This window comes from Zingiber officinale, chromosome 9A (genome assembly GCF_018446385.1).
Source record: "Zingiber officinale cultivar Zhangliang chromosome 9A, Zo_v1.1, whole genome shotgun sequence".
NCBI classification, from domain to species: Eukaryota; Viridiplantae; Streptophyta; class Magnoliopsida; order Zingiberales; family Zingiberaceae; genus Zingiber; species Zingiber officinale.
The window spans coordinates 14,038,170-14,061,154 of record NC_056002.1 but is presented as its reverse complement, the minus strand read 5'-3'; the positions used below and the strand labels follow the sequence as shown (position 1 = coordinate 14,061,154).

General features: G+C 35.3%; 2 protein-coding genes, 1 long non-coding RNA gene and 5 other non-coding genes across 9 annotated transcripts; all 8 read right to left on the bottom strand.

Moving 5' to 3' along the window:
• Positions 1–697: 697 nt before the first annotated feature.
• On the bottom strand, positions 698–13,508 carry LOC122020104 (polyadenylate-binding protein-interacting protein 11-like). The gene is made up of 10 exons (XM_042577867.1): positions 12,710–13,508; positions 12,469–12,579; positions 3,742–3,786; positions 3,591–3,663; positions 3,398–3,510; positions 3,209–3,268; positions 3,074–3,121; positions 2,831–2,899; positions 1,032–1,093; positions 698–942 (listed from the first exon to the last, which is right to left on the bottom strand). Exons 1-10 carry the CDS (start codon positions 13,499–13,501, stop codon positions 885–887), a joined length of 1,431 nt encoding a protein of 476 aa, XP_042433801.1. The 5' UTR covers positions 13,502–13,508; the 3' UTR covers positions 698–884.
• A 520-nt stretch (positions 13,509–14,028) lies between these two features.
• Positions 14,029–17,797, bottom strand: LOC122020928. Of its 2 annotated transcripts, XR_006122374.1 has the most exons (3): positions 17,419–17,797; positions 16,641–16,687; positions 14,029–14,325 (listed from the first exon to the last, which is right to left on the bottom strand). It is a non-coding gene; the product is annotated as an uncharacterized LOC122020928 (long non-coding RNA). The 2 variants fall into 2 exon arrangements; XR_006122373.1 differs by lacking the exon at positions 14,029–14,325 and having other exon boundaries at positions 15,910–16,687.
• Positions 16,103–16,184, bottom strand: LOC122021994. The gene has a single exon (XR_006122745.1). It is a non-coding gene; the product is annotated as a small nucleolar RNA SNORD36 (small nucleolar RNA).
• Positions 16,355–16,440, bottom strand: LOC122021995. The gene has a single exon (XR_006122746.1). It is a non-coding gene; the product is annotated as a small nucleolar RNA SNORD36 (small nucleolar RNA).
• Positions 16,582–16,662, bottom strand: LOC122021996. The gene has a single exon (XR_006122747.1). It is a non-coding gene; the product is annotated as a small nucleolar RNA SNORD36 (small nucleolar RNA).
• Positions 16,816–16,899, bottom strand: LOC122022211. Its single transcript, XR_006122917.1, has one exon. It is a non-coding gene; the product is annotated as a small nucleolar RNA SNORD36 (small nucleolar RNA).
• On the bottom strand, positions 17,052–17,135 carry LOC122021993. The gene has a single exon (XR_006122744.1). It is a non-coding gene; the product is annotated as a small nucleolar RNA SNORD36 (small nucleolar RNA).
• A 526-nt stretch (positions 17,798–18,323) lies between the features above and the next one.
• LOC122020866 (protein FLX-like 1) lies at positions 18,324–21,953 on the bottom strand. The gene is made up of 5 exons (XM_042578896.1): positions 21,532–21,953; positions 21,209–21,441; positions 19,666–19,829; positions 18,799–18,881; positions 18,324–18,721 (listed from the first exon to the last, which is right to left on the bottom strand). The coding sequence occupies exons 1-5, from the start codon at positions 21,904–21,906 to the stop codon at positions 18,623–18,625; spliced, it is 954 nt and encodes a 317-aa protein (XP_042434830.1). The 5' UTR covers positions 21,907–21,953; the 3' UTR covers positions 18,324–18,622.
• Between the last annotated feature and the right edge of the window lie 1,032 nt (positions 21,954–22,985).

The window sequence follows — 22,985 nt, the reverse complement described above, 5'->3', positions numbered from 1 at the left end:
CAGATTATCCTAGAATTTTAAGAATAAAATTACAATCAGATTATCAGAGAATTTTATTAATGAACTGTACATAATCAGATTATCAGAGAATTTTATTTATGAACTGTACATAAAATTAACGATTCGAGTCATTTAACCTCTGATGCATCTTATACTTTATTTTATATATAGAATGAAAATAAATGAAAACTTAAGTGGACTCTCAAATTTATCATTAATGCTTTGGCAACAAACAACTAGGAAAACAACCACAATTCCATTTGTCAGTTTTATAAACCAATTTTTAAATCAGACACGATGAGAAAACTTTCAAATGTAAACTGAACAAAAATCATATAACTAGTGAGCCCAATTGACAGGTTTGAACCAAATTGACCAATTTTCTTTAAGCCAATAAGAAAATAAATATTTTTATTTTCATTTTTAGCATAAAAATGAATCAAACAATATACAAAAGTATGAATTCATACAATAAATAGATCAAGTCCCGCTCGATGGGTAGAACAAGAGGAAAAAGTTGACAAGAACTATGCTATAATCATATCATAGAAAAACAACCTTAACAGGGTAAAATGACGCCTTTAAACTAACTACTTAACAAAAGCATTTTCATGGTAGAAGAGCATTTTAAAATAGTGATTAGTAAATAAGACCATCAAACAGCTGAAATTTTACCACCAGAAAGTTGCTCAGATCGTCTGTGAACTCGGATAAATGTTTCAAAGCCTTAAATGTTCAGAACACCTTCGTGAGCAAAGGAAAATCCAACCATTTATGGGAGGGAAAACTACATGGAAATAACTTATCAACTAAAAGATAACTTTCCATATCTCTGTATTAAGTGTGTATGTACTGCCGCAGACCAGCTCATAAAGATGTGTGACTCAATGAATTGGCGAGCGAGGTGCACGAGGTCGCACGGGAGTCTTTGAGGGGCTTACCCTAAATCAAATAAGTGTATCAGAACATTTTCAATATCCCAAGAAAACAAAGATACATGAATGGTGATTGAACTATTGCACAGAGCTTACCTTATGGATAAGGATCCCAAAACCACACCACTACAGTTCAGAGCAGCAGTCGCACTCTCAGCCTAAAATGATAAATTCCGATAATGAAATCAAATATAATATGATTAAGGTGGTCACTGAACATTAGAAATAGTAAATTAACATGCACAAGTATGTAACAATTAAACTAATGTAAGTATCATCCCCATACAACAACTAAACTTTATCCCATTAAGTAGGGTCGGCAAAAATATCATCCCCATGAGAGATAATATAAGAATGACTAGTTCGCCAAATATAATACAACAGGATTGCAGATTTTTATAATCCTCACCAATATCATAATTATGAATTTATTAGATTAGGAATTATATCCTAATGAAAAAGGATTAAGCCACTGTGTGTTGTGAAGGATTACCTAGAGTTGCTTGGACGAAATGTAGGGATCATCTGAATATACAAGGATGCCCTGATTCAACCTAATATCGTGATAGGACCTAAACATTGAGGAACTCGGAAACTCCAACATGAGTGAAAATGAAATCACTCCATTGTGTTGCAAGGATTGTAATTTCTACAACAAGAATAGTTTAATCCGGCATATTACTAGTGTCTATCTGAGCTTACAAATGAATAACATACATACCAACTATTGTAATTACAGTTTATCAATGTTTCTAGACTGGTCAATTCAAGTGGTGAAAGCTAATCTGGTCCAATTGAAATAATATAAGCCCTATCATTAGGGGTGAAAAGAAATTTGGACTTACCTGTTTATATCAGATTAATGCAATTACTAAGATCTAAGAAATAGGTTTAGAATCATGGGAATTAGGATTGAATCAAGAAACAGGACATTAAATTTGTAGGTGTGATGTCTGGTTGTTTTTTTTTTATAATACAGCAATAACAATTAAAATCTAGCACTTCATGGAAAAAAAAGATGTAAAATAAAATTGAAGAACATATTGCATGCACTGCAACATACACCATCATATCATCTCCAGTATCTAATTGTTTGCTGTTAGATTTCCCATAACAATCACAAATTTAATCAAAACAGTTTAAGAGGGATGATGAATATGTCAATCATTTACAAGTCTGCTATGAATGAATCTAGTTGGTAAGCATTTACCTTCATATGAGACAAACTATAAAAGTAGTGGATGGACATTCACATAGTAACATATGTTGATCTGCTTGTTGGATAGTAAAAGCCTCGGTCAAATGCTTTTGAGACCCCACAATATGTTATTTGTAATTTGATATACCAACATATAAGAGTCAAGATGTATCTTTAATGTATTCAAAATTAAATTTACAGTACTGTTTATATGACTGAAGGGGAGATTTAGCGCAACAGTAAAGTTGTTGATATGTGACCAAAAGATCACGGGTTCGAATCCTGAAAATAGTCTCTTGCAAAAAACAAGATAAGGCTGCGTAGATCCTTCCCCGGGACCCCACATGGCGGAAGCTTCGTGCACCGGACTGCCCTTTTACTTTTTATATGGCAGATCTGCTAGATATAACTTCTTGAAAAAAATTGGCATTTAATGTTGGACCATCAACAGAAGCACATAATAATAGATTTGACCCATGATTTGTGGCAGGACATTGCCACTATAAAAGGTGGTTCACAACCAATACTTAACATGAGAAATAATGCCACCATTATAATTTGACATTTCAAATACAACCTTTTAATAAACTCATCATACACATACATTAATTGAAAACATAAAAAAAAACAATAGAAAGAAGATAAAGAACAATATCATATCATTCAATGCGGATTAACCAAAGCCAGAGTCACTAACCATCACAAATTCAACAAACGCAATTCTTGAGGAATGATTATAATCTCCAAGAAGTCTCAAGCGATAAACCTGTAAAATATAATTTGCATTGTCATCTAATTATCTGCATTTTTATGAGGTATTTAGATTACAAAAAAATATCATTTAATATCCAATCTTAATTTCTAAAGCCATGGTTAGTTATTAAATAATAATAGTCGATATAAATATATTAAAGAGGAGGTTATGCCAATTGCAACCAACCTCTCCACAAATAGATTCGAAGAAGAGTTTAACATCTGCTTGAGACACCTATAGTAGCCATGAAAGAAGAATTAGAAATGAGCAATTTATGCTAACACAAATTGTACATTTCAAACAATGTTTTCTACAATGAACCTTCTTGTCAATATTTGTACAGTAGACAGTCCTTGAACACATCTCACGCTCATCATCAGACTGAAATCACAGAAATTCTCAAATCAGTAATAATGGGAATCCTGGCTACAACTAAAATATACTCATAAAGGTTTAATCAGCTTGGTACATATATTAGAGGTAAAGCCAATATTTTCAAAATTCTCTTACTCGAGGCAAAAATGTGGGGTTGACAGGTGCAATTGCAGTTTTCGAAGGAAGCACTCTTACGGGATAAAATCCAAGAACAGTCCCTGACAGACTTAAAGCAGCTTGGGCACCCTCTAGTTTTGAAAGAACCAGTGGCAATTATCAGTGGTGATTAAATACAATTTCACCCCAAGGATTCAAAAAAAGAAAATACCCTCATCAGTGAACTCTATGAAAGCAAACCGAAGAACTGATTTTGGGTCCCCACACATGCGACAATCAACAACCTGTTGCATAAGACATTCATTCATCTACAAGTATTTATAATCTTATTAAGACACATGAAGGATAGGAAAACAATTCACCTGCCCACAATGAACGAAAAGTGTTGCGAGCTGCTCTTCAGTAACCTAAATATACACAGAATCATGAATCAAAACTCCAGTATGAACAAATTCAAATGGATTCTATGCTGCAACAGATAATGTGAAATTTCGTATCCATGAATCGAAACAAATTCTAAATTATGCTGACAAAGGGACTTGCTTCTAAAATTCAGATCATTAAAAAGCTTAAAATACAAGATGGAAAAATATATGCCAGTCAAACAAAGCAATATGGCTCAACCAACATAGCAATATTCTCTAAAAGTTAATCTATTCAATAACATCTAGAAGACAAGTTCGTATTTGGTTTAACATTGTAGTGTTGTTCCTATGATGAGTTGCTGAATCAGATAGAATACTATTGTTGGTTTCGATGCAGCCGTCAAGAAAGAGGTGAATTGCCTACAAAATAAAATTCAAATCCTATCTCGATCTTTGACATGATTAGATTAGCACGATTAAATTAAACAAAATAAGAATGTATAAAATCAACAACTTCTAAGAGAATAGTAAGAAGGCTAGATTTACATGGTTACAACCTAGGTGGTTATTAATCCAAGGCGTTGAAAAAGCTCTACTAGAAATCTCTTTTGTTGTAGGCGGAGTAGCCTCTTATAGATATTAATAGCTTAGAAAAAGACTAGAAAGTGATTACAGAAATTGTAGTTGAGTTATTGTTTAATTCCTACCTCCAGGTGTCTTTTATAGCCCCTGGACCTTGGAAAAACCTATACGGTGCTCAAAGGCGCCTCCAACGAGATCCAAGGCGCCTTCAATGAGACAAGTTTTATCTGTCGAAAATAAAACTTTATCTTCGACTAATGGGTTAAAGGCACCTTCCATGAGGGCTCGAAGGCGTCTTCCATCTCCTTAAGGTGCTTCTAGCAGTTGCCGACGGACTCCAGCAGCTTCGTGTTGGTGATTTCAACCATCCGGAATTAGACTCCCCCGAACCCATCTTCCGACCTTCTCCTCAAGCAAAAACTTCCACTCCGGCTTCTCATCCCTTGGAAGCGCCGCGCGCGTCCTTCTTATTTGCCAGTGTACTATTCCGCAGCTTCTCTTCACTCAAATATACCGAGCCCGTCAACTCGCTTCCCGTACCATTCTTCTCGTCCGTTGCGTCATCACCTCGGCTTCTTGTGCTCCTAAGTTTCCACACACTTAGATACAAGACATCAAATACAAATAGAACCTAACTTAACTCAATTTACTACATCAAAACTATCATGGAGTACTAACAATACCCCTTAACATAATCTTTTGTTTTGCCACAAATAATTTAAAAACTACTTTTCGGCTTCAAAAAATCCTAAAAATATTTGTCGAACTTAAACAGAATAAGGTCGATCAGTAGAAGCATTTTCATAGAAAGATATTATTTAATCTAACAGAAATGATTTATCAGTACAGGAACCCAATTTTCAAAAACAAATTTTTAAAAATATATTTTTAACTCTAAAACTTCTATTAATTTTCTTGGATATGTAAAACTTAATATTTATCCACAAAAAATTAAAGTTTTCAAAAATAATGTTCTATAATTTTTAATAACAAAAACATTGTTTTTGGCCAAAAAAATTTATAATAATTCAAATAATCTTTGAAAAATGTCGAAAATTTTTATTATGATAGAAAACATCATGTTTATCGTAGAAAAATAAAAGTTCTCAAAAATAAATTTACAAAATATTTTTAATTTTTAAAATATTATTTTCATTAATAAATTCATAGAAAATAACTTAACAATAAAAAAAAATTTAAAATTTTTTTATGTTTGTAGATAATATTTCCATTTTGTACCGATAAAATTTTGAGTAGAAAATATGACCAAAAAATTGACGCAATAATTGAATTTACCAAATAAGAATAAATTAAGCAAATTAATTTTCTAGCATGCATAAAAATTAATTTATTGAGTTACGTATGATTTTAAACTCCGCCCATGACGACCGGTCATGATCGGTCTCAAACCCGAATAAAGGAGGAGGGTTACGTTAGGTTGCTATCCAGCGTTAAAAATATAACAAATATTCAATAAATAGATCCATTAAACTATTGTGCTAATGCTAGGTTGTTCCCCGGAAGGAACGCGTTGCAGGGTTCGACTGTAACGTCTCGACAAGGACTGCTACATCTCCAGAACTCGGGTGTAGTGCTAAATATGCAAGAATTCACATTACAAGGTCCAACTGTAACGTATCAGCAAGGACCACTATATCTTTATGAGAACTTATGTGTAGTGTTAAATAACCAAGAGTTCTCACACTATAGGTTGGGTAAGAATAAATATGATAGAAAAACTAATAATCTAAGATTTGAAACATGGAACATAGGAACCCTCATTGCAAATCAATAGAGATAGTAGATACGATAATTAGGAGACGAATCATTATTTTGTATATAAAAAAGGCAAAATGGGTAGGTGAGAAAGCAAAGATGATAGAGAACTCAGATTTTAAGTTATGGTACGCCGAAAAGAGTAAAGCAAGAAATGGAGTGAGTATTATTGTAGATAGTTCATTAAAGGATGAAGTTGGAGTAGTTAGAAAAGATGATAGAATTATAACCCTTAAGATAATAGTGGCGAAAGAAACTATGAACATAATTAGCTTATATGCACCGCAAGGAGGATTAGATAAAGCTACTAAATCAATATTTTGGGACGACTTAGATGAAATATTACAAAATATTCCGCCAAATGAAATGATTTTAATAGAAGGTGATCTAATGGGCAAGCTAGGATGAAAAATGAGGAATATGAAAAGGTACATGGGAGTTATGGATTTGGAATGAGAAATGAGGAAGGGAAAACTATATTAGATTTTGCGATAGCATATAACCTTATATTAGCTAATACATTTTTTAAGAAAAGAGAAGAACACTTAGTCACCTTCAAAAATGAGAAGAATTAATCGCTAATTGACTTTCTTATGGTTAGGAAGAAGAAGAGAAAGATTTGTAAATATTGCAAAGTCATCATGGAGAAAGCTTAACTATCCAACATAAGTTAGGAGTGTTGGATATATGCCTCAAACATAATATCAATAGAAAGAAAATATATATGACTCCTAGAATTAAGTGGTGGAAGTTGAAGGATGAGAAGCAAAATATATTTAAAGAGAAGGTAGAAGTACAAGTATTAGGTGAAATATACGATGATGACTCTAATACAACATGGAATAAGATGATATCAAAATTGAAAATAATAGCTAAGAGAGTACCCGATGAGTCAAAGGGGCATGCACCACTAAGCAAAGAATCTTGGTGGTGAAATGAAAAGGTACAAGAGAAAATGAAGGAAAAACAAATATCTTATAAAATATTATATATTTGTAAGAACGAGGAAAACTTTAAAAAAATATACAATAGCCAAGAAAAAAACTAAGAAAGTAGTGAGCGAAGCGAAGAATGAAACTTTTGAACGATTATATCAAAAATTAGATATAAAAGAAAGGGAAAGAGATATTTATAGAATAGCTAAAATGAGAAAAAGGAAAACAAAAGATTTTTTATCTAAATAAAATGTATTAAAGATGAATGTAATAAACGATGAAGAAATAAAAGAGCAGTGGAAGAGGTATTTTCATCAATTTTTTAATGAAGGTTTAGGTAACCAACTTAATTTAGATAATTTAAGTACGTCAAATGAGTATAGAAATTTCAATTTTTATCGTAGAATTCAATCTTAAGAAGTAGAACAAACTTTAAATGAGATGCACAATGAAAAAGTCGTTGGATAAGATGATATTCCGATAGAAGTATGGAAGTGCCTAGGGAAACAAGGTATTGAATAGCTTACAAAATTATTTAGCTTGATATTGAAAATGAAAAAATGTCTGATCAATGGAGGATAAGTACCCTAGTTCCCTTATATAAGAACAAGGGAGACGTACAAAATTGTGCAAAATATAGGGTATTAAACTAATGAGTCATACCATGAAACTTTGGAAAAAAGTAATAGAAAAAATATCAAGGACTGAAAATCAATTTGGGTTTATGCCTAGAAGGTCGACAATAGAAGTTATATATCTTCATAGACAATTAATTGAAAAATATCGAAAGCAAAAGCAAGATCTACTCATGGTATTCATGGACTTAGAAAAAGCTTATGATAGAGTCCCAAGGGAATTTATATAGAGAATTTTAGAAAAGAGAGATGTTAGCGTAACAAATATTGAACTAATTAAGGATATGTACACGAATATAACAACCAAAATAAAGACTTCAGGTGGAGTAACTGAAGTATTTCCCATAAAGATAGAGTTACATCAAGGATCAGCTCCAAGTCCCTATCTTTTTACACGACGAACTCACTGCACACATTCAAGACACAGTCCAGTGGTGCATGTTGTTTGTAGATGATATTGTTTAGTAGATGAAACACGTGAAGGAGTATATGCTAAACTATAATCTTAGCAGGAAACACTAGAAGGAAAAGGTTTTAGGCTTAGTAAATTAAAGACAGAATATATGGAATTTAAGTTTAGCAATATTAGCAGTAATGAGACAATTGTTAAAATATGAGAGGAGTTGCCCGGAACCGAGAACTTTAAATATTTAGAATCATTTTTGTAAAACCATAAAGGGATTGAGAGAGATGTCTTACATATAATACAAATAGGATGGTTGAAATGGAGGGAGTGTCGGATGTTTTATGTGACCGTAAAGTATCTCTAAAACTTAAAGGAAAGTTCTATAAAATTACAGTTAGACCTGCTATGTTATATGAAACTGAATGTTGGACTATGACTTGAGCACATTAGCAGAAGATGAGAGTTGCTGAGATGAAGATATTAAGGTGGATGTGTGGACATACGAGGATCGACAAAATAAAAAATGAGAGCATTAGAGAGAAAGTCAAAATTACATCTATTGAGGGAAAACTCCGAGAGATATGTTTAAGATAGTACGGACATGTACTTAAACGACCAATAAATGCTCCAGTTAGATGATGTGAAACTATGATAAACATGTATATCAAATGAGTAATAGGAAGATCAAAAAAGACTTGGTTAGCAACAATAAAACAAGATAAAATTTATTTAACTATAGATAATGAATAATAAGAGATAAAGCTCAATGGCGTAAAAAGATTTATATAGCCGACCTCATCTAGTGGGATAAGGCTTAGTTGTTGTTGTTATTATTGAGTTACGCATGATTTTAGTATCCAAAATAAATTATTTCCCACAGGATTAATCAAAAAATTTTATGGTATATAATTTCTAGGGATTTTTCTAATTTAACCTTTGTGAAATCTAAAATACTAATTAAGCCCTTTGTAATTCTTAAATTTTGAATTTTGAAGACTATTCGATTTTACACATACATAGTTATTCTTCAATTTTTCTATTTGTATTCTCAATTTTTTCATTTTCTAGTTTGAGTTTATCATACATGTCTAAAGGGCATAATTTGTTAAGTTTAATTTTAACTTAGCATTTTCTTTTTTTAATTTCACTATATTCTTGGAGAGCATTTTAATAAATTGAAATGATTTTTAAGAGGTAATGCACGTACCTCACTTATCTCATGGTCTGATGCTCTCCCTTCGTCACCACTTTCTTCTAAAAATCCTCCCCCTTCATCAATGCTCATCTATGAGGAGCTTTCGGCGTCTCTCTGGTGGTCTGCCATCAGGACTAATCCGACGAACTCTTCTAGCTCCAATACTGATGACGATGATTCGTCCCATGTTGCCTTCAAGGTCTTGTATTTTAATTTTGTTGGTCTTTTGCCCTTGTCTTTTTTCCTTCTTCAGTTTAAGCTAGTTGTACTTGATGTGTCATTCTTTTTGGCAGTTGTAGCATCGAATCTTCCTTTTGCTCTGAAGGTGCTTTTTTGCAAACGACTTGTTAAATTTATTAATTTTAATAAATTTACTAAATTTTCTTACTATTAACACTGCCTCGTCTTCGTCGATGGATGTTTCGGAGTTTGAATCGTTTGTTCTTGCCTTTACGGCAATGTTATGACTCGGCTCCTTAATTTTTGACATCTAGATTCGTGAAGTTCTAAAGTTAAAAATAAATTTTCTAACGAATTTACCTCTAGATCTTTTAAAATGTAATAGAAGTCAAGTGTGGATGTCCATTCTTGTGTTCTAGGGAAAGCATTCAAAGCGTACCTTAGTGAATCTCAGTTTGTTACCTTTACTCTGAGATTCGTAAGTCCGATGATCAGGTCCTTCAGTTTGGCGTGCAGTTGCGCTATTGACTCTCCTTTTTTTTAGCTGGAGGTTCGTCAATGGGTTCCGGAGAAGGTCCCGTCTCGCGAGCTTTGCTTCAGACGTTCCTTCGTGTAGTTCCAGGAACTTCTCCTTAAGTTTTTTTGCTGATTCGTAAGCTCCAATTTGATTGGCTTCCTGAGATAGAAGTACACTTAGCAAGTGGAACTCGACTCATCCGTTCGCTACGAAGTCGGCTTATTCTTTTTTGGTCCATTGGTACTCTTCTTTTTAGCTCCTTGTTAGTCCTTGAGAGCTACAAAATCATATTTAATTATTAAAAGTATTTCAAAATCTATTTTGAAAAACACCTCCATGTGTTTCTTCCATATCGCGAACTCCCCCTCAAACTTCGACGGATAGATACTTGGTCCGACCATTGTCTTGTTGCTTCAGTCAGCGGCTAGTCCTTATGAGATAGTTGGACTTTGATACCACTTGTTGATCCTGATGCGGTCGACAATAGGGGTAAATTGCCTACAAAATAAAATTCAAATCCTATCTCGATCTTTGACTTGATTAAATTAGCACGATTAAATTAAACAAAATAAGAATGCATAAAATCAACAACTTCTAAAAGAATAGTAAGAAGGCTAGATTTATTTGGTTACAACCTAGGTGGTTGTTAATCCAAGGCGTTAAGAAACTCCACTGGAAATTTCCTTTGTTAAAGGCAGAGTAGTCTCTTACAGACGTTGACAGCTTAGAAAAAGACTAGGAAGTGATTACAAAAGTTGTAGTTAAGTTATTGTTTAATTCCTAGATCCAGGGGTCTTTTATAGCCTCTGGAAAAATCTATCCGGTACTCTGAGGCGCTTCCAACGAGGTCCAAGGTGCCTTCAATGAGACAAGTTTTAACTGTCGAAGATAAAACTTTATCTTCGGCTAATGGGTATTGAAGGCGACCTCATGAAAGGTGCCTTCCATCTCCTTGAAAAAATATAGATCCGCTACATTAACGACCCCCTTAATGTCAGTCCCCTTCCATCTCCTTAAAGGCATCTCCAACAATTGCTGGTAGATTCCAACAACTTCGTGTGGGTGATTTCGGACATTCGGAATTGGGCTCACCCTGACCCATCTTCCGGCCTTCTCCTCGAGTAGACTTCTGCTCCATCTTCTTGTCCCTCGGAAGTGCCATGTGCGTCCTTCTCATCCGCTGGTGTACTCTTCTTCAGTTTCTTGTCCCACGGATGTACCGAGCCCATCGACTCGCTTCCCGTACCATCCTTCTTGTCCGCTGCATCTTCCGCTCGACTTCTTGTGCTCCTAAGTTCCTACACACTTAGACACAAGACATCAAACACAAACAAGACCTAACTTAACTCAGTTGACCACATCAAAACTACCATAAGGTACTTACAACTATAATATCACTAGTTGTTCACTACACAAACATTACTTACCTTATTTAGTACACTACAAATGAATCACATCTGAATATGGTCCACTTTAGGATCAATGGAATTATTTTTGTTGTTCTCTCTCATCTCCTCTCCTCTTTCCGATGCTGCCTTTGATTCCTAATACTCATGCCTGATATTCCTTACTTCTCTCTTCTCTCCCTCTATTATCCTCTATTTCCAATCTCTTCTCCTCTCCTCTCTTCTGCTTTCTCTCTTCTATATTTCATCTTTCTATTGTGTGCCGCCTATGACAAGATCATCTTGTCTGCGTGTTAAGAGGCGAAACGGTAGATTTTGCCAATGACAACTAGTACAGCTCATTGCCAAATATCATGGGACTTAGTTCATCTTAGTTAGACAACAGGATAGTTTTTCCATTCTTTGGATACTTACACATCAAATAATAGTGAAAAATGATTACAAATATTTTCAGACCTAAACATCAGTAATAATCAGAAAAAAAGACAACAAAAAAAAATTAGATCAATAAACCTATAGAGTACTAGTTGTTAGCATATTTATCTAATTGCCATTTTAGTGTTTCAGTGTTCTAAAGAGTCATCTATACAACATACATGAGCAAACATTAATGATTCTATACTATGCCATATGAACCAATCATGTGTATTTGCCTGCACAGACAAGTAAAAAGCCTAGAGAAAAATTAAGTACACTAATTGAAGGAGAAAATCAAACTTGATTAGAACAGACAAGTTAACCACATAATAAAAAAAAAGGGAGCATTATTCCCATCCAGACAATTGTATAATTCGGTATCCCAAATACTCACCCACTCCCGTATCAAACAATGTAGCATATCCTTTTGTCAACAATTTTACATTGTCATTTGTAACATGACTCTGATACATTTTATTTGATCGACTTTAAATTTTATTTAGATTTTCTTACATATGATATGTCTCATTCCAGTGTCCTATCCCAGTCAATACTGTTTAAGCAAAATAGAAAAGAGGTAACCAATGGAAAAGGCTTTTGTGCTCCAGAAAGCATATCAAACAAAAAAGAGCATAAAAGCTATTTAACATTATGGATGACCTTATTAGTCACTACCTGATGATCAATGTCCGAAACATACACAGTCCTTTTAATCACTTCATCTCGCTGTGCCATACTGGTCCGGCTATTCATCCGACGCCTCCCATGACCATATCCATTTTTTTTCTGGAAGAAAAGCACAAGAACATAAAAAATCAGAACCACTTCCAACAATAAAGAAGATAATACATCCATGTTTTCCAACAATAAAGAAGAAAATAAATCCATGTAAAACAGCTGCATCAGTGACCCTCACCCGCCTGCCACCATTCCCAACACCATCGCCAACCCCGAGACCATTCGGATAAATAACTCCGTCGGCGCCGAAGCTATTCCCCATCGCCGTGAGCGACGGGGGTACGAACTCCTGAGCCATCGGGTTCAGCTTCGACAGGAGCTCCTCCAGGTCCCGCATCTCCCGCTTAAACCCCTCGTCTCCGGTGGTGGAGGCGACGCCGGTAGGCCTCTGTGCCGCAGACGCAGTCACATCCTTGGTAGTCGAGAGGAAGGTGTCTGCGGACGCGTCTCGGTGACTGCGTATTTCGGGCACAGTCAGATCCTTTGTGCTGCGGAGCTCCGGCGCTAAGACGCCGTCGACGGGGGCGGAGGAGCTCACGGCAGACGCCAGATCGACGCCCTTCATGGTCTCCACGATGGCCATCTCCGGAACGAGCTCCCAAACGACCACCTGTTCCTCCTCTCCGACGAGGGATTCAGCTGCTGCTCCGCGGAGGGGAGAATAAAGAAGGGGTGGACAGGGTAGTTGAGAGTACAGAACAGGAGGGGTAAGCTCACCCGATGGACTAGCGCAACCAAGGAGCTGCGAGTCCGCGACGGAGATGAAAGGGAGAGGAGGTGACCAGATCGCACTGGCGAACTTTTTCGGGGCCGTCGCGTCAATCTCTTCTCTCTCTACTCGGTCTTGTTCATTTCTAACTTGAATCGGACGGTAGGCTCCGGCTTTTCCATCTGGGAAAAGTATCCGACGGTCAATATTAAATGCGAGAGGTAGAACTGGGGCAATTTCTTTTCTTACACGCTCGGTCATTTGATTACTAGAGTGGGTCCGACTGAGGGTTGTTGCGGGTACCGAATGGGTTAACGTGTAGTTATGCTGTTTTTTGCGGGAGCATCGCGCCATGGCATGTATTCATGTCACGTAACATGGAAGGCTAACCTCAAGACACGTGGAGTAAGAGAAGACGAATACGACGATATAATTATTTATTATTTAAAACAACGATCCAGTAAAATGTTCTCAAATAATTTTATTTTTAATACTACATATATTTTTAAAGGTTTTACGTCCATGGATTTATAACCCACATATTCTTCAGTAGAACTCAACTAACACATATATATAGTTAACACTTTGTAATTAGCAATATTAAAATTACATCGAATTGTATATAAATAACTTTGTTTCTTGTTGTTTTACAATAATCTCAGAAATCTACATCAAAAATTCAATGTCCATGATCAAATAAATACATTTAAATCACAAATTTAGATGGCATTTTAATCCTGTACATGTCATTTTTTCATATGCTTCCATCAAGAACTATAACGACAGGATTAACCAAAGGAAAACTACAATAATTAATCAATAAAAAGGGTTCTGAAGGAGGATAATATCAGAACACAAGATGGCAACTATTCTAGAATCATCAAAAATAAAATAAAATAAAATAAAAAATATAATAGTTACTTCACATTGCTTCAGTTTGTGTATAAAGTTCATGGACCTGCGAATAGTTACTTCAACCGCGACACCAGGTTTTTGTGCTTATGGAGGTAACCTGTTTAACAGCCTCTGTAGAACTCTATGATGTGCTTGTGCACTAGGAACTCAAAATGGCCCCAGGTGCTGTCCTGGGACAGAGAATCAGCATCGCAATGTTAAAGTCAAGCGATGAAACGAGCAAAGGATTGATTTGCAACCACCATCATGCTGATAAATGAACATTTGCAATAGGGAAAAAGATCACATTGAAAATTTCGTAAGCAACTTGAAACCAGCCAGTTCCCCTAAATTGTTGGATCCAATAAGCTAAAGCAATATATCAAGAATGCTAAAACAAGTTTCAGAGTGTCAAAGTCCCTCTAACTAACGTTTTCTAGACTTTGAAAGATTTCAAGAAAATACTGATGCTGGAGAATAACATTAATGGGTTGACTTTGAAAAAGATCGCTGGTTGCAGGTCAAGCATCAACTAAAACTTACTCGACTTTTAAGAAAAAGGACCGGTGTAATCAATAAGCTTAAATATTCATTTAAGGAATCAACTTTTGCTGCATAACTAGCAAAAAATCAAAGGGAATTATTTTCACTTTGGATGATTGATTGGATGCCTCAGTCCAACTGTATTTCACTCACATTCTGTTTATCTTCTGACTGTGCAGGAAGATTAGGCGATCAAACTGTTAGAGAGACTCAAAAAATTTAGTGAAGAATAGGAGATTCAATTAGAGTTTTGATTCTATGGCCTTTTGGACACTAATCAAGAATGAACAACCAGGGAGAAGCAATGCTTCTGTGACAGAATCACATTTATTAAAATATCATCCACATTTACTGCTCCATTCTACAATGTTTTTCATCTTAGAATCAGATAGCAACTTAAGGCAGAGTACAACTTTCCTGAACCACATCAAAGGAATCATAGAACCATAAACCTTCACTTTTGATATTGAAAATACAAGAATATGTTGAATATAATCAACCAATGTTGTAAATGATGGTAGCGCAATCAGTGACCGCCTACCGTCTTGACCATCTAAGCAACAACCAGGATCCTCTAGACCACAATTTGCAGTTTAGAGGATGGACCGCACAAGTTGATGTAGCGGTCCATCCACTGGACCGCAAATTGTGATTCAGAAGATCTGTGCTCTCTAAACAATGCCTAGGGAATTGGATTTTTTTATTATTTTTATACACGATTAAATAATATATTAACTAAAGGATAAAAACTTAAATAAAGGATCAACATTTTTTTAAAAAAAATTATAATAAATATATTAACTAAAAATAAAAAAAAGTTAATTTAAATATTTTTTTAAAAAATAAATAACAATAATTTTTTAACTATATATATTAAATTAAAAGATAATAATTAAGTTTATTCAAATTATCCCAATCATGATTAAAATTATTAATCTAAAGTTTTGATTAAACACTAACTAAAAAAAAAAACTTATTATGTTCGGCGATCGACTTAGGTGTTTCGGCGTCAGACACGTCACCAGACGTGACACATCTAGATGCATCGCCTAGGCCCGACAACAAGTCCGAACCTGTCACGCGTGCCCGGACATATTGCCCGAACCAGAAATGCTTTACTGCTACCTAAACATAAGGCGGTGTGGTTCAAGACGGTGCGGTTGAGGTCCGCCTCCCACCTAGGCGGTGCCTAGGCGGCCATCTCAACTGCCATTTAGAATACTATAATCAGCTAACAAAACAGATATCATAATCATAGACGTGGAAACTGCACATCAGTTTTACAGAGCTCAATTTTAAGACTTCATAAAAAGCTCTTGGTGCTAAACTACTGTGTTTATCATAGATCACAAAAGGATACAACCTAACCGAACCACATCAGTACAATAATACATTACTAAAGACAACCCTCGTACACGAATAAACTGTGCATCAGTCTTAAAAAGCTCGATTTTGAGACTTCATAGAAAGCTCTGTGTAAATAACTAGGATTTATCATCATCTGCACAGTCAAATCACACAGGGTACAATTTAACAGAACCACATCAAAAGAACCATAGAACCAAGAAAACCTTCATTTCTGATATTTAAAAGAAGAAAAATTGTAGAAGTTAGTCAGATAACAAAGCAGTTCCTACAATAAAACAGTACTAAGGCAACCATCATAGATGAGCAAACTGTGCATCAGTTTTAAAAAGCTCGATTTTGAGACTTCATAGAAAGCTCTCTGTGTTAAATTACCATAATTTTATCATCATCTGCACAGTCAATCCACTCAAGGGTACAGCCTAGAGAAACTCATCGAAGGCATCATAGAACCAATAACCTTTCGTTTCTAATATTGAAAAAAGAGAAATAACAAAGCAGTTCCTACGGTAAAACAGTACTAAAGACAACCATCATACATGGCATAAGTTTTAAAAAGCTCGATTTTGAGACTTCATAGAAAGCTGTGTCAAATTACCATATTTTTATCATCATCTCCACGGCCAAACCACTCAAGGGTACAACCTAGAGAAACACATCGAAGGAATCATAGAACCAATAAGCTTCCATTTCTGATACTGAAAAAACAAGAAATAACAAAGCAATTCCTACGATAAAACAGTACTAAAGACAACCCTAGTACATGAGCAAACTGTGCATCAGTTTTAAAAAGCTCGATTTTGAGACTTCATAGAAAGCTCTGTGTTAAATTATCGTATTTTTTTCATCATTTGCACGGTCAAACCACTCAAGGAAACAACCTAGAGAAACACATCGAAGGAATCATAGAACCCATAACCTTTCATTTCTGGTATTGAAAAAACGAGAAATAACAAAGCAGTTGCCACGGTAAAACAGTATTAAAGACAACTCTCATACATGAGTAAAGTGTGCATCAGTTTTAAAAAGCTCGATTTTGGAACTTCATAGAAAACTCTCTGTGCTAAATTACCATATTTATCATCATCTGCACAGTCAAATCACACAAGGGTACAGCCTAACAGAACCACATCGATGGAATCATAGAACCAAGAAACTTCCCTTCTGATATTGAAAAAGAGAGAGGGGATTTGATGAAATTAATCAAATAACAGCAATTTCTACGGCAAAACAGAATACCGTATTTTTGACAAATTAAAAAGCATATTGGAAAATTCTCCATCCACAAAGGTTAAAATTTTAACAGTTCGAAACAATTTAAACTAAAAACACACAACATAAACAAATTGGAGCAAAGGAAACTGACTGAATAATACCACTTCCTCGTGGTGATATAGAGGACCTTGGTTGGCAAAATCACGGGGCCCTTAACTTGAGACTCTTGTCCTTTGTTCCCTTCACAAGGTTATCGCCCAGAGGAAACACAACAAGATAGACTACAATAGATCCAGCGATCGTCGACAAAAACAAACACGGCAGAGATCTCACAAGGTACGTACCCTTCTGAAGGTTTTGGCGTTCTTAGAGGTGAGGGTGATGCGAATTCGATGAGCTCATCCTCGGCTCTTCGAAGCTAAGCTTCGCCGGCTGCACGGCGTAGGACATTTCCGGAGAACGCACGGTCAGATCAGATCGAGCTTCTTCAACGCCGTCATATCTTCTCTAACGATGGCCTTAGGGCATCGGCATATGAGCCTTTTATAGATCTCGTTAACCCAGAGCCATTATAATTCTCACTTAAAATTAGAAGCCTTGGGTGCCACGTGGCAATCGGAGTTTGGCAAGATAGTCTCTATTTTAAGTAAAAAAGATAAAAGAGTTTTTTATTTGTAATTGAATTTTATTTATTGCAAAAAAATAGAAATATATTTTTCCTACAAATTAATCATTGAAAAAGAATTAAAACAGTTTGAAATCATATAAGAATTTTAATCCGATTTCATTTAATTATTGCAGATTAATATATTTAAAAATTGCATTCTGTCCTACTATAATATAGTTCAGATTATAAGAACTTTATTTATTATACTTTTTATATAAAATTTTATACAAGCAATATCCATTTTATATAAAAATAGTTTTAATGAATAAAGACAATGTAAAAAATAGAAGTACCTTGTCCATTTATTCTATAAACAGATTATCTTTGTTTTAAATCATGTGTTTAAGAAAATGAGATCCTCATGCGAAGGCAATAGAACTCAACAAAAGACTGCAAAAGTACAATAGAACAGAAGAAACCCATCATTAGCGACAACCAGAATGGAACAAACATATAACCAGTAATGCAATTACTTAAAGCAACTACATAATTTAGAAGATAAGTGCCCATTACAAGTGAAATTTTTTTGAACATAGACAATGCTAATCAAGATATTCGGTAGAACTTTGAGCGCCTTGTCATTTTTGGCTACCAACACTCTGAATTGTAACTCAGGAACAATTTACTTTGCATCCACAGGATCAAAATGACACTTCATGGTAGAATTAGTGAGATGATTCTCTTATAGAATCATTTACTTATTTGCGCCCGTGATCTCTTTGTATGTCATATGCACCCCAAGAACTATGGCCGGATCCAGATCCATACTGAGGGCCAGCATCAGCAGCTCCAGCGATCTGAGGTTTAAAGAGACAAATGCTTCTGCTCACATTTGGCCATTCAAATTTGCATTACATACAGTGAGAAAACTTACGGGATTCATTCCGTAGCCATAAGGATATTGATTTCCGCCATAGCTGGGATCAGGATTGCCGTAGTTACCACCATAACCAGCAGCTGTGGTTCAAACACATTAAGTTTAATGAAATTGTTGCGTATATGATATATCATTGCAGAGGAACTAGTAACAAAGATTCCGCCAGGAACTACAATTCCACTAGGAATTCTGTGGCTAATTTTAAGTTTACTTGCCTGTGCGGCTCCTAATTTATACAAGGCATGAGAACTCATAATCTTGCTCCACTTTCCATTGGAGTAAAATGAAAAGCATACCTAAAGCCAAAGCCAAAGCCAAATAAAAAGTCTATACCACATCTAATGACCAAAGTAGTTATTAACAGATCCAGATGATCTGAAAGATAACAATCCTGAGTTTCTCGACTGATTGCATAGTTTTTGTACATCTTCTTTCTATAAATTCATCTTTTAATCTTAAGACGTGACTGTAAGATTACATTGGCAATAGATAACCACCAAAGATGTCCTAGGATTTTCCAATTAACTGTTAGTATCTGCATTTTGATTAAACCACTTAAGAGCCAGAGCACAGAGTCTTCTCTAATCCCTAACAACTAAAGCTTTCGAGAAATTCAGCCGATGTACTAGAACTGAAAGGTGACATCAGCAGATTGATTTATGAATCATTGGCCATTGAGAATCATTAATTGCTCATTTAGATTGTGTATAACATTGATGATTTAAGCTGATGACCAAATGGAAATAGCTTCAATCAATTCAGAAAATGGTTGTTATTTAAGGATCAAGATAACAAGAACATCGAAGAAACATGTTGATATTTAAGGATTCTGACAGATCATAAATTAAATAAGCAACAACCCACCTAGGTTTCCAGCAGCAGTGGTAGCTCTGGCACGTTTTTCAGCATTGGCAACCTCAGCTCTTAGCTTCTCAACCTCCCGAGCAATTGAAATTAGATTTTTCTCCATCACTTGTCCTTGTTCGTAATTCTCTGCATATCCCTTCTTCTCATACTCTATAGCAGCCCTACATATCATTATTGTCCACAGAATAAAACTTCCTGCCTGAGGTGACAAGTAAGATACTTCAAAGAGCACAAGAAGCAGGCAAAAAAGGCTTTACTTCAGCTTCTTCTTATCAGGTTAGGCTTTCCACGTTGGACTGCTAAATCTAAAGCCATCTTCAGTCCCAAATTCTCAAAATAACAGATTGACATAAATATAGACATCAAAATGCCTGGCCTTTTCTCATAACTATAATACTTGAGGGATAAAGGTATGCTTTTTGCAACTTTTGGGGCGATGATTTCTCTAAAGTTTGAGTCCTTGCTTTCATTAGTTTTGGTATGCAAACAGTTTACTTATTCTAATGTAATTGCAACCAACCAAATACAAGCCATATGCACATTACACAAGCCATGCGGGAAAACTTAACCATCTTGATACACATATCCAACTGGGGTTAGATCAGCAAAGCCTTTCTAGGCCTACAATTATGTTTTAATAAAAAAATAAATGGCAATTTCAATGCATTTTCTTGGCTATATTCCTTATGATTTACCAGCTTGCAATAGAGAAAGCATACCCAAGCACCAAGGTTGAAATTCTAATGTAAAGATGTGATTTGAGTCATATCAAAGATTGTGAACACATTCACAAACTATACCTCAAGATCATACTTCAAGACCAAATTATCATAATTAAGATGATTAAGACTTGTCTCAGGGATAAGAAGTCATCCATGAGATCATACACCAATCTCCATTCACAGACTTGAGCAAGAAACCAAAAAAAAAAACTATCTCAACTGTAAAGCAGGAAGCAAATTTGACATAGCACAAGATCCTATCAAAACAAGGACCTTTTATGCTTTAATATAGGTGAATAAGAAGTTTAATTAATTGAAAACTAAAGTAATACTAAGCTGAATTAAAACTAAGAAGTACTTATCTTTTGCAGATCATTTTGATATAGTAACCCCAAAGGTGTCTATCATGTTTAGCTTTTCATATGTAGGATTATGTTTTTAGCAAGTAACAACACCAACTACACTAGTTTACGCTAAATTATGAATGGCTATAATCTGTTTCTGAAATACAATACATAAAACCCAAATGTTAACAATGTCTGCAGAAATCAGTTTATAAAAATTATTATTTCAAATATCCATTTGAAGTAGAGATAATCATTCACTATCAGTATGAAAGCTTTATGGTAAATTCCATATATGAACCCTAGGAAATATATAATTTTATCATAATATATAATATATTCCCATAAGATTTTTTTGTGTATAACGTGCTGTAACTATGCTCATGCTTAGCTTGATTAGAAAACACAAAAATAGAAAGTATCAAAAAGGGCTTGTTAACATACAACAACATTAGCGTCGTTTCTGAATGTTACCTCACCCGTTGAATTTCCTGCTTTGTGGCTTCAATCTCAGCTTTGATAGCAGGTGCCTGTTGCAAATCTGCAGATGTCCGAGTCAACTCTTGGGTGAGCGCCTGCACTTGGCCTGTTAGCTCCTGCTTGGCAGCAGTGAGCTTCTGTATGTCCCCACGTGTCTGTATCAGCTCACCCTTCATAGCATCGACTGCCCTAAGTTCCGATTCCAGCTTAACTGACTTCTCATAAACCTTCTCAGATGTAATTTTGCAAAGAAAACAGCAACTTAATATGTTTTCCCAATTCAAAAACAATAGATCAAGGTACGAAATCGGGCGTACCTCCCGGATCTGCAGATCCTTATCCGCTTGCATAGAGGAGAAGGCGTGGGACATGCGCCGGATTTCATGCTGCGCCGCGTCGACCTCCTGCTTGAGGGCGACATGCGTAGCGGCGAGGCGCTGGTTGTCGGCGAGAAGGCCCTGGATCTCCTGGTGCTGGACGGCGAGGTGCTCCTCGATGACGGCCGGGTGAGGGTGCGGTCGACCGCCGTGGAGGCCGAAGGGCGGGCCGTCTCTCCCTGCCTCCTCGAGGAGCGCAGCTGGATGGATCGGCAGGAGACCTGGGCCGGCGAAGAGAGGGGGGCGCGGAGCGTCGTGGTGAGGCGGCGGAGGAACGGGGGCGTGCGGAGGCGGCATGCGGCTCCTTCCGGACATGGTCGAACGAGCCCTAACTCTCCATCGATTCAATTAACGTCTTCTTTTATGGTTTTTCCTTTTCTTAACGTCGTTAATTTATTGGGCCGTAACCCACACCCTCACAATTTACGTCAGACCTGGGCAAGTTCTCTTGTCGGGTCAAGTACGAATCTGGATTTGACCCAATATCAAATAAACTAGGGCAGACACGAAACTTAAGTTTCTTTTGGATGGGTGAAGAATCAGTGAAAAAACAATTGGGAGGAAGGAAAGTAAGTATTTACGTAGGAAAGAAAGAGATCAAGATTAAATATATAAAATAAAAAAATACTCTCATTATTTTAATTGGTTATTTTTTTATTAAAAAATATTTCTTTTATATTACTATTTAATTAATCATATATTGATTTATTTAGAAAGAAAATATTACTTTATTCTATTTATAAATTTTATTTTACAGCATTCGAGACATTTCTTATTCACTTTTGTTAAACTTCAATAATATTTAAAAATCCTACCAAAAACATAGCCAGTTATCAAAGCTCTTTCTATTCATTTATCATCTATTAAGTAGAAAAAAAATCTACTTGTGTATCAAACCATCTTGTAACTTTATAGGAGAGAATTACAATTAAAAAATTATTGTTGACTATTCCATCTTCAATAATATCCACTGAACTTAGATATGAAGTGATACTCTGAATTGTTCCTAGAAAAATATTGTCAATTTATTTTTTAATCAAGTTTCAATGTCCTTTGCAATCTCTAGATCCCTCACTTAATTTAGTAACTAAAAAAGAGTGAAGTAAAAAAAAATGAACCATCTTAAAAGTAATATCCATTTTATTATATTCTACCATAATAAGAATAAAGTATATTCAATCATCCAGAAACAAGTCTTATATTAAATAATAATAGTCAAACAAATATCTAAATCATCCAAATACATAGCATCCAAATATAATCATCCAATTATATATCACATAACAAACAACAAACTAATGCAATAGATTCTTTCCATCCATGATTTATAATAACAAGTTTTTATGATATTCATAAGGACATCTAAGTAAAACTCTTAACATCTTTGGACGTTG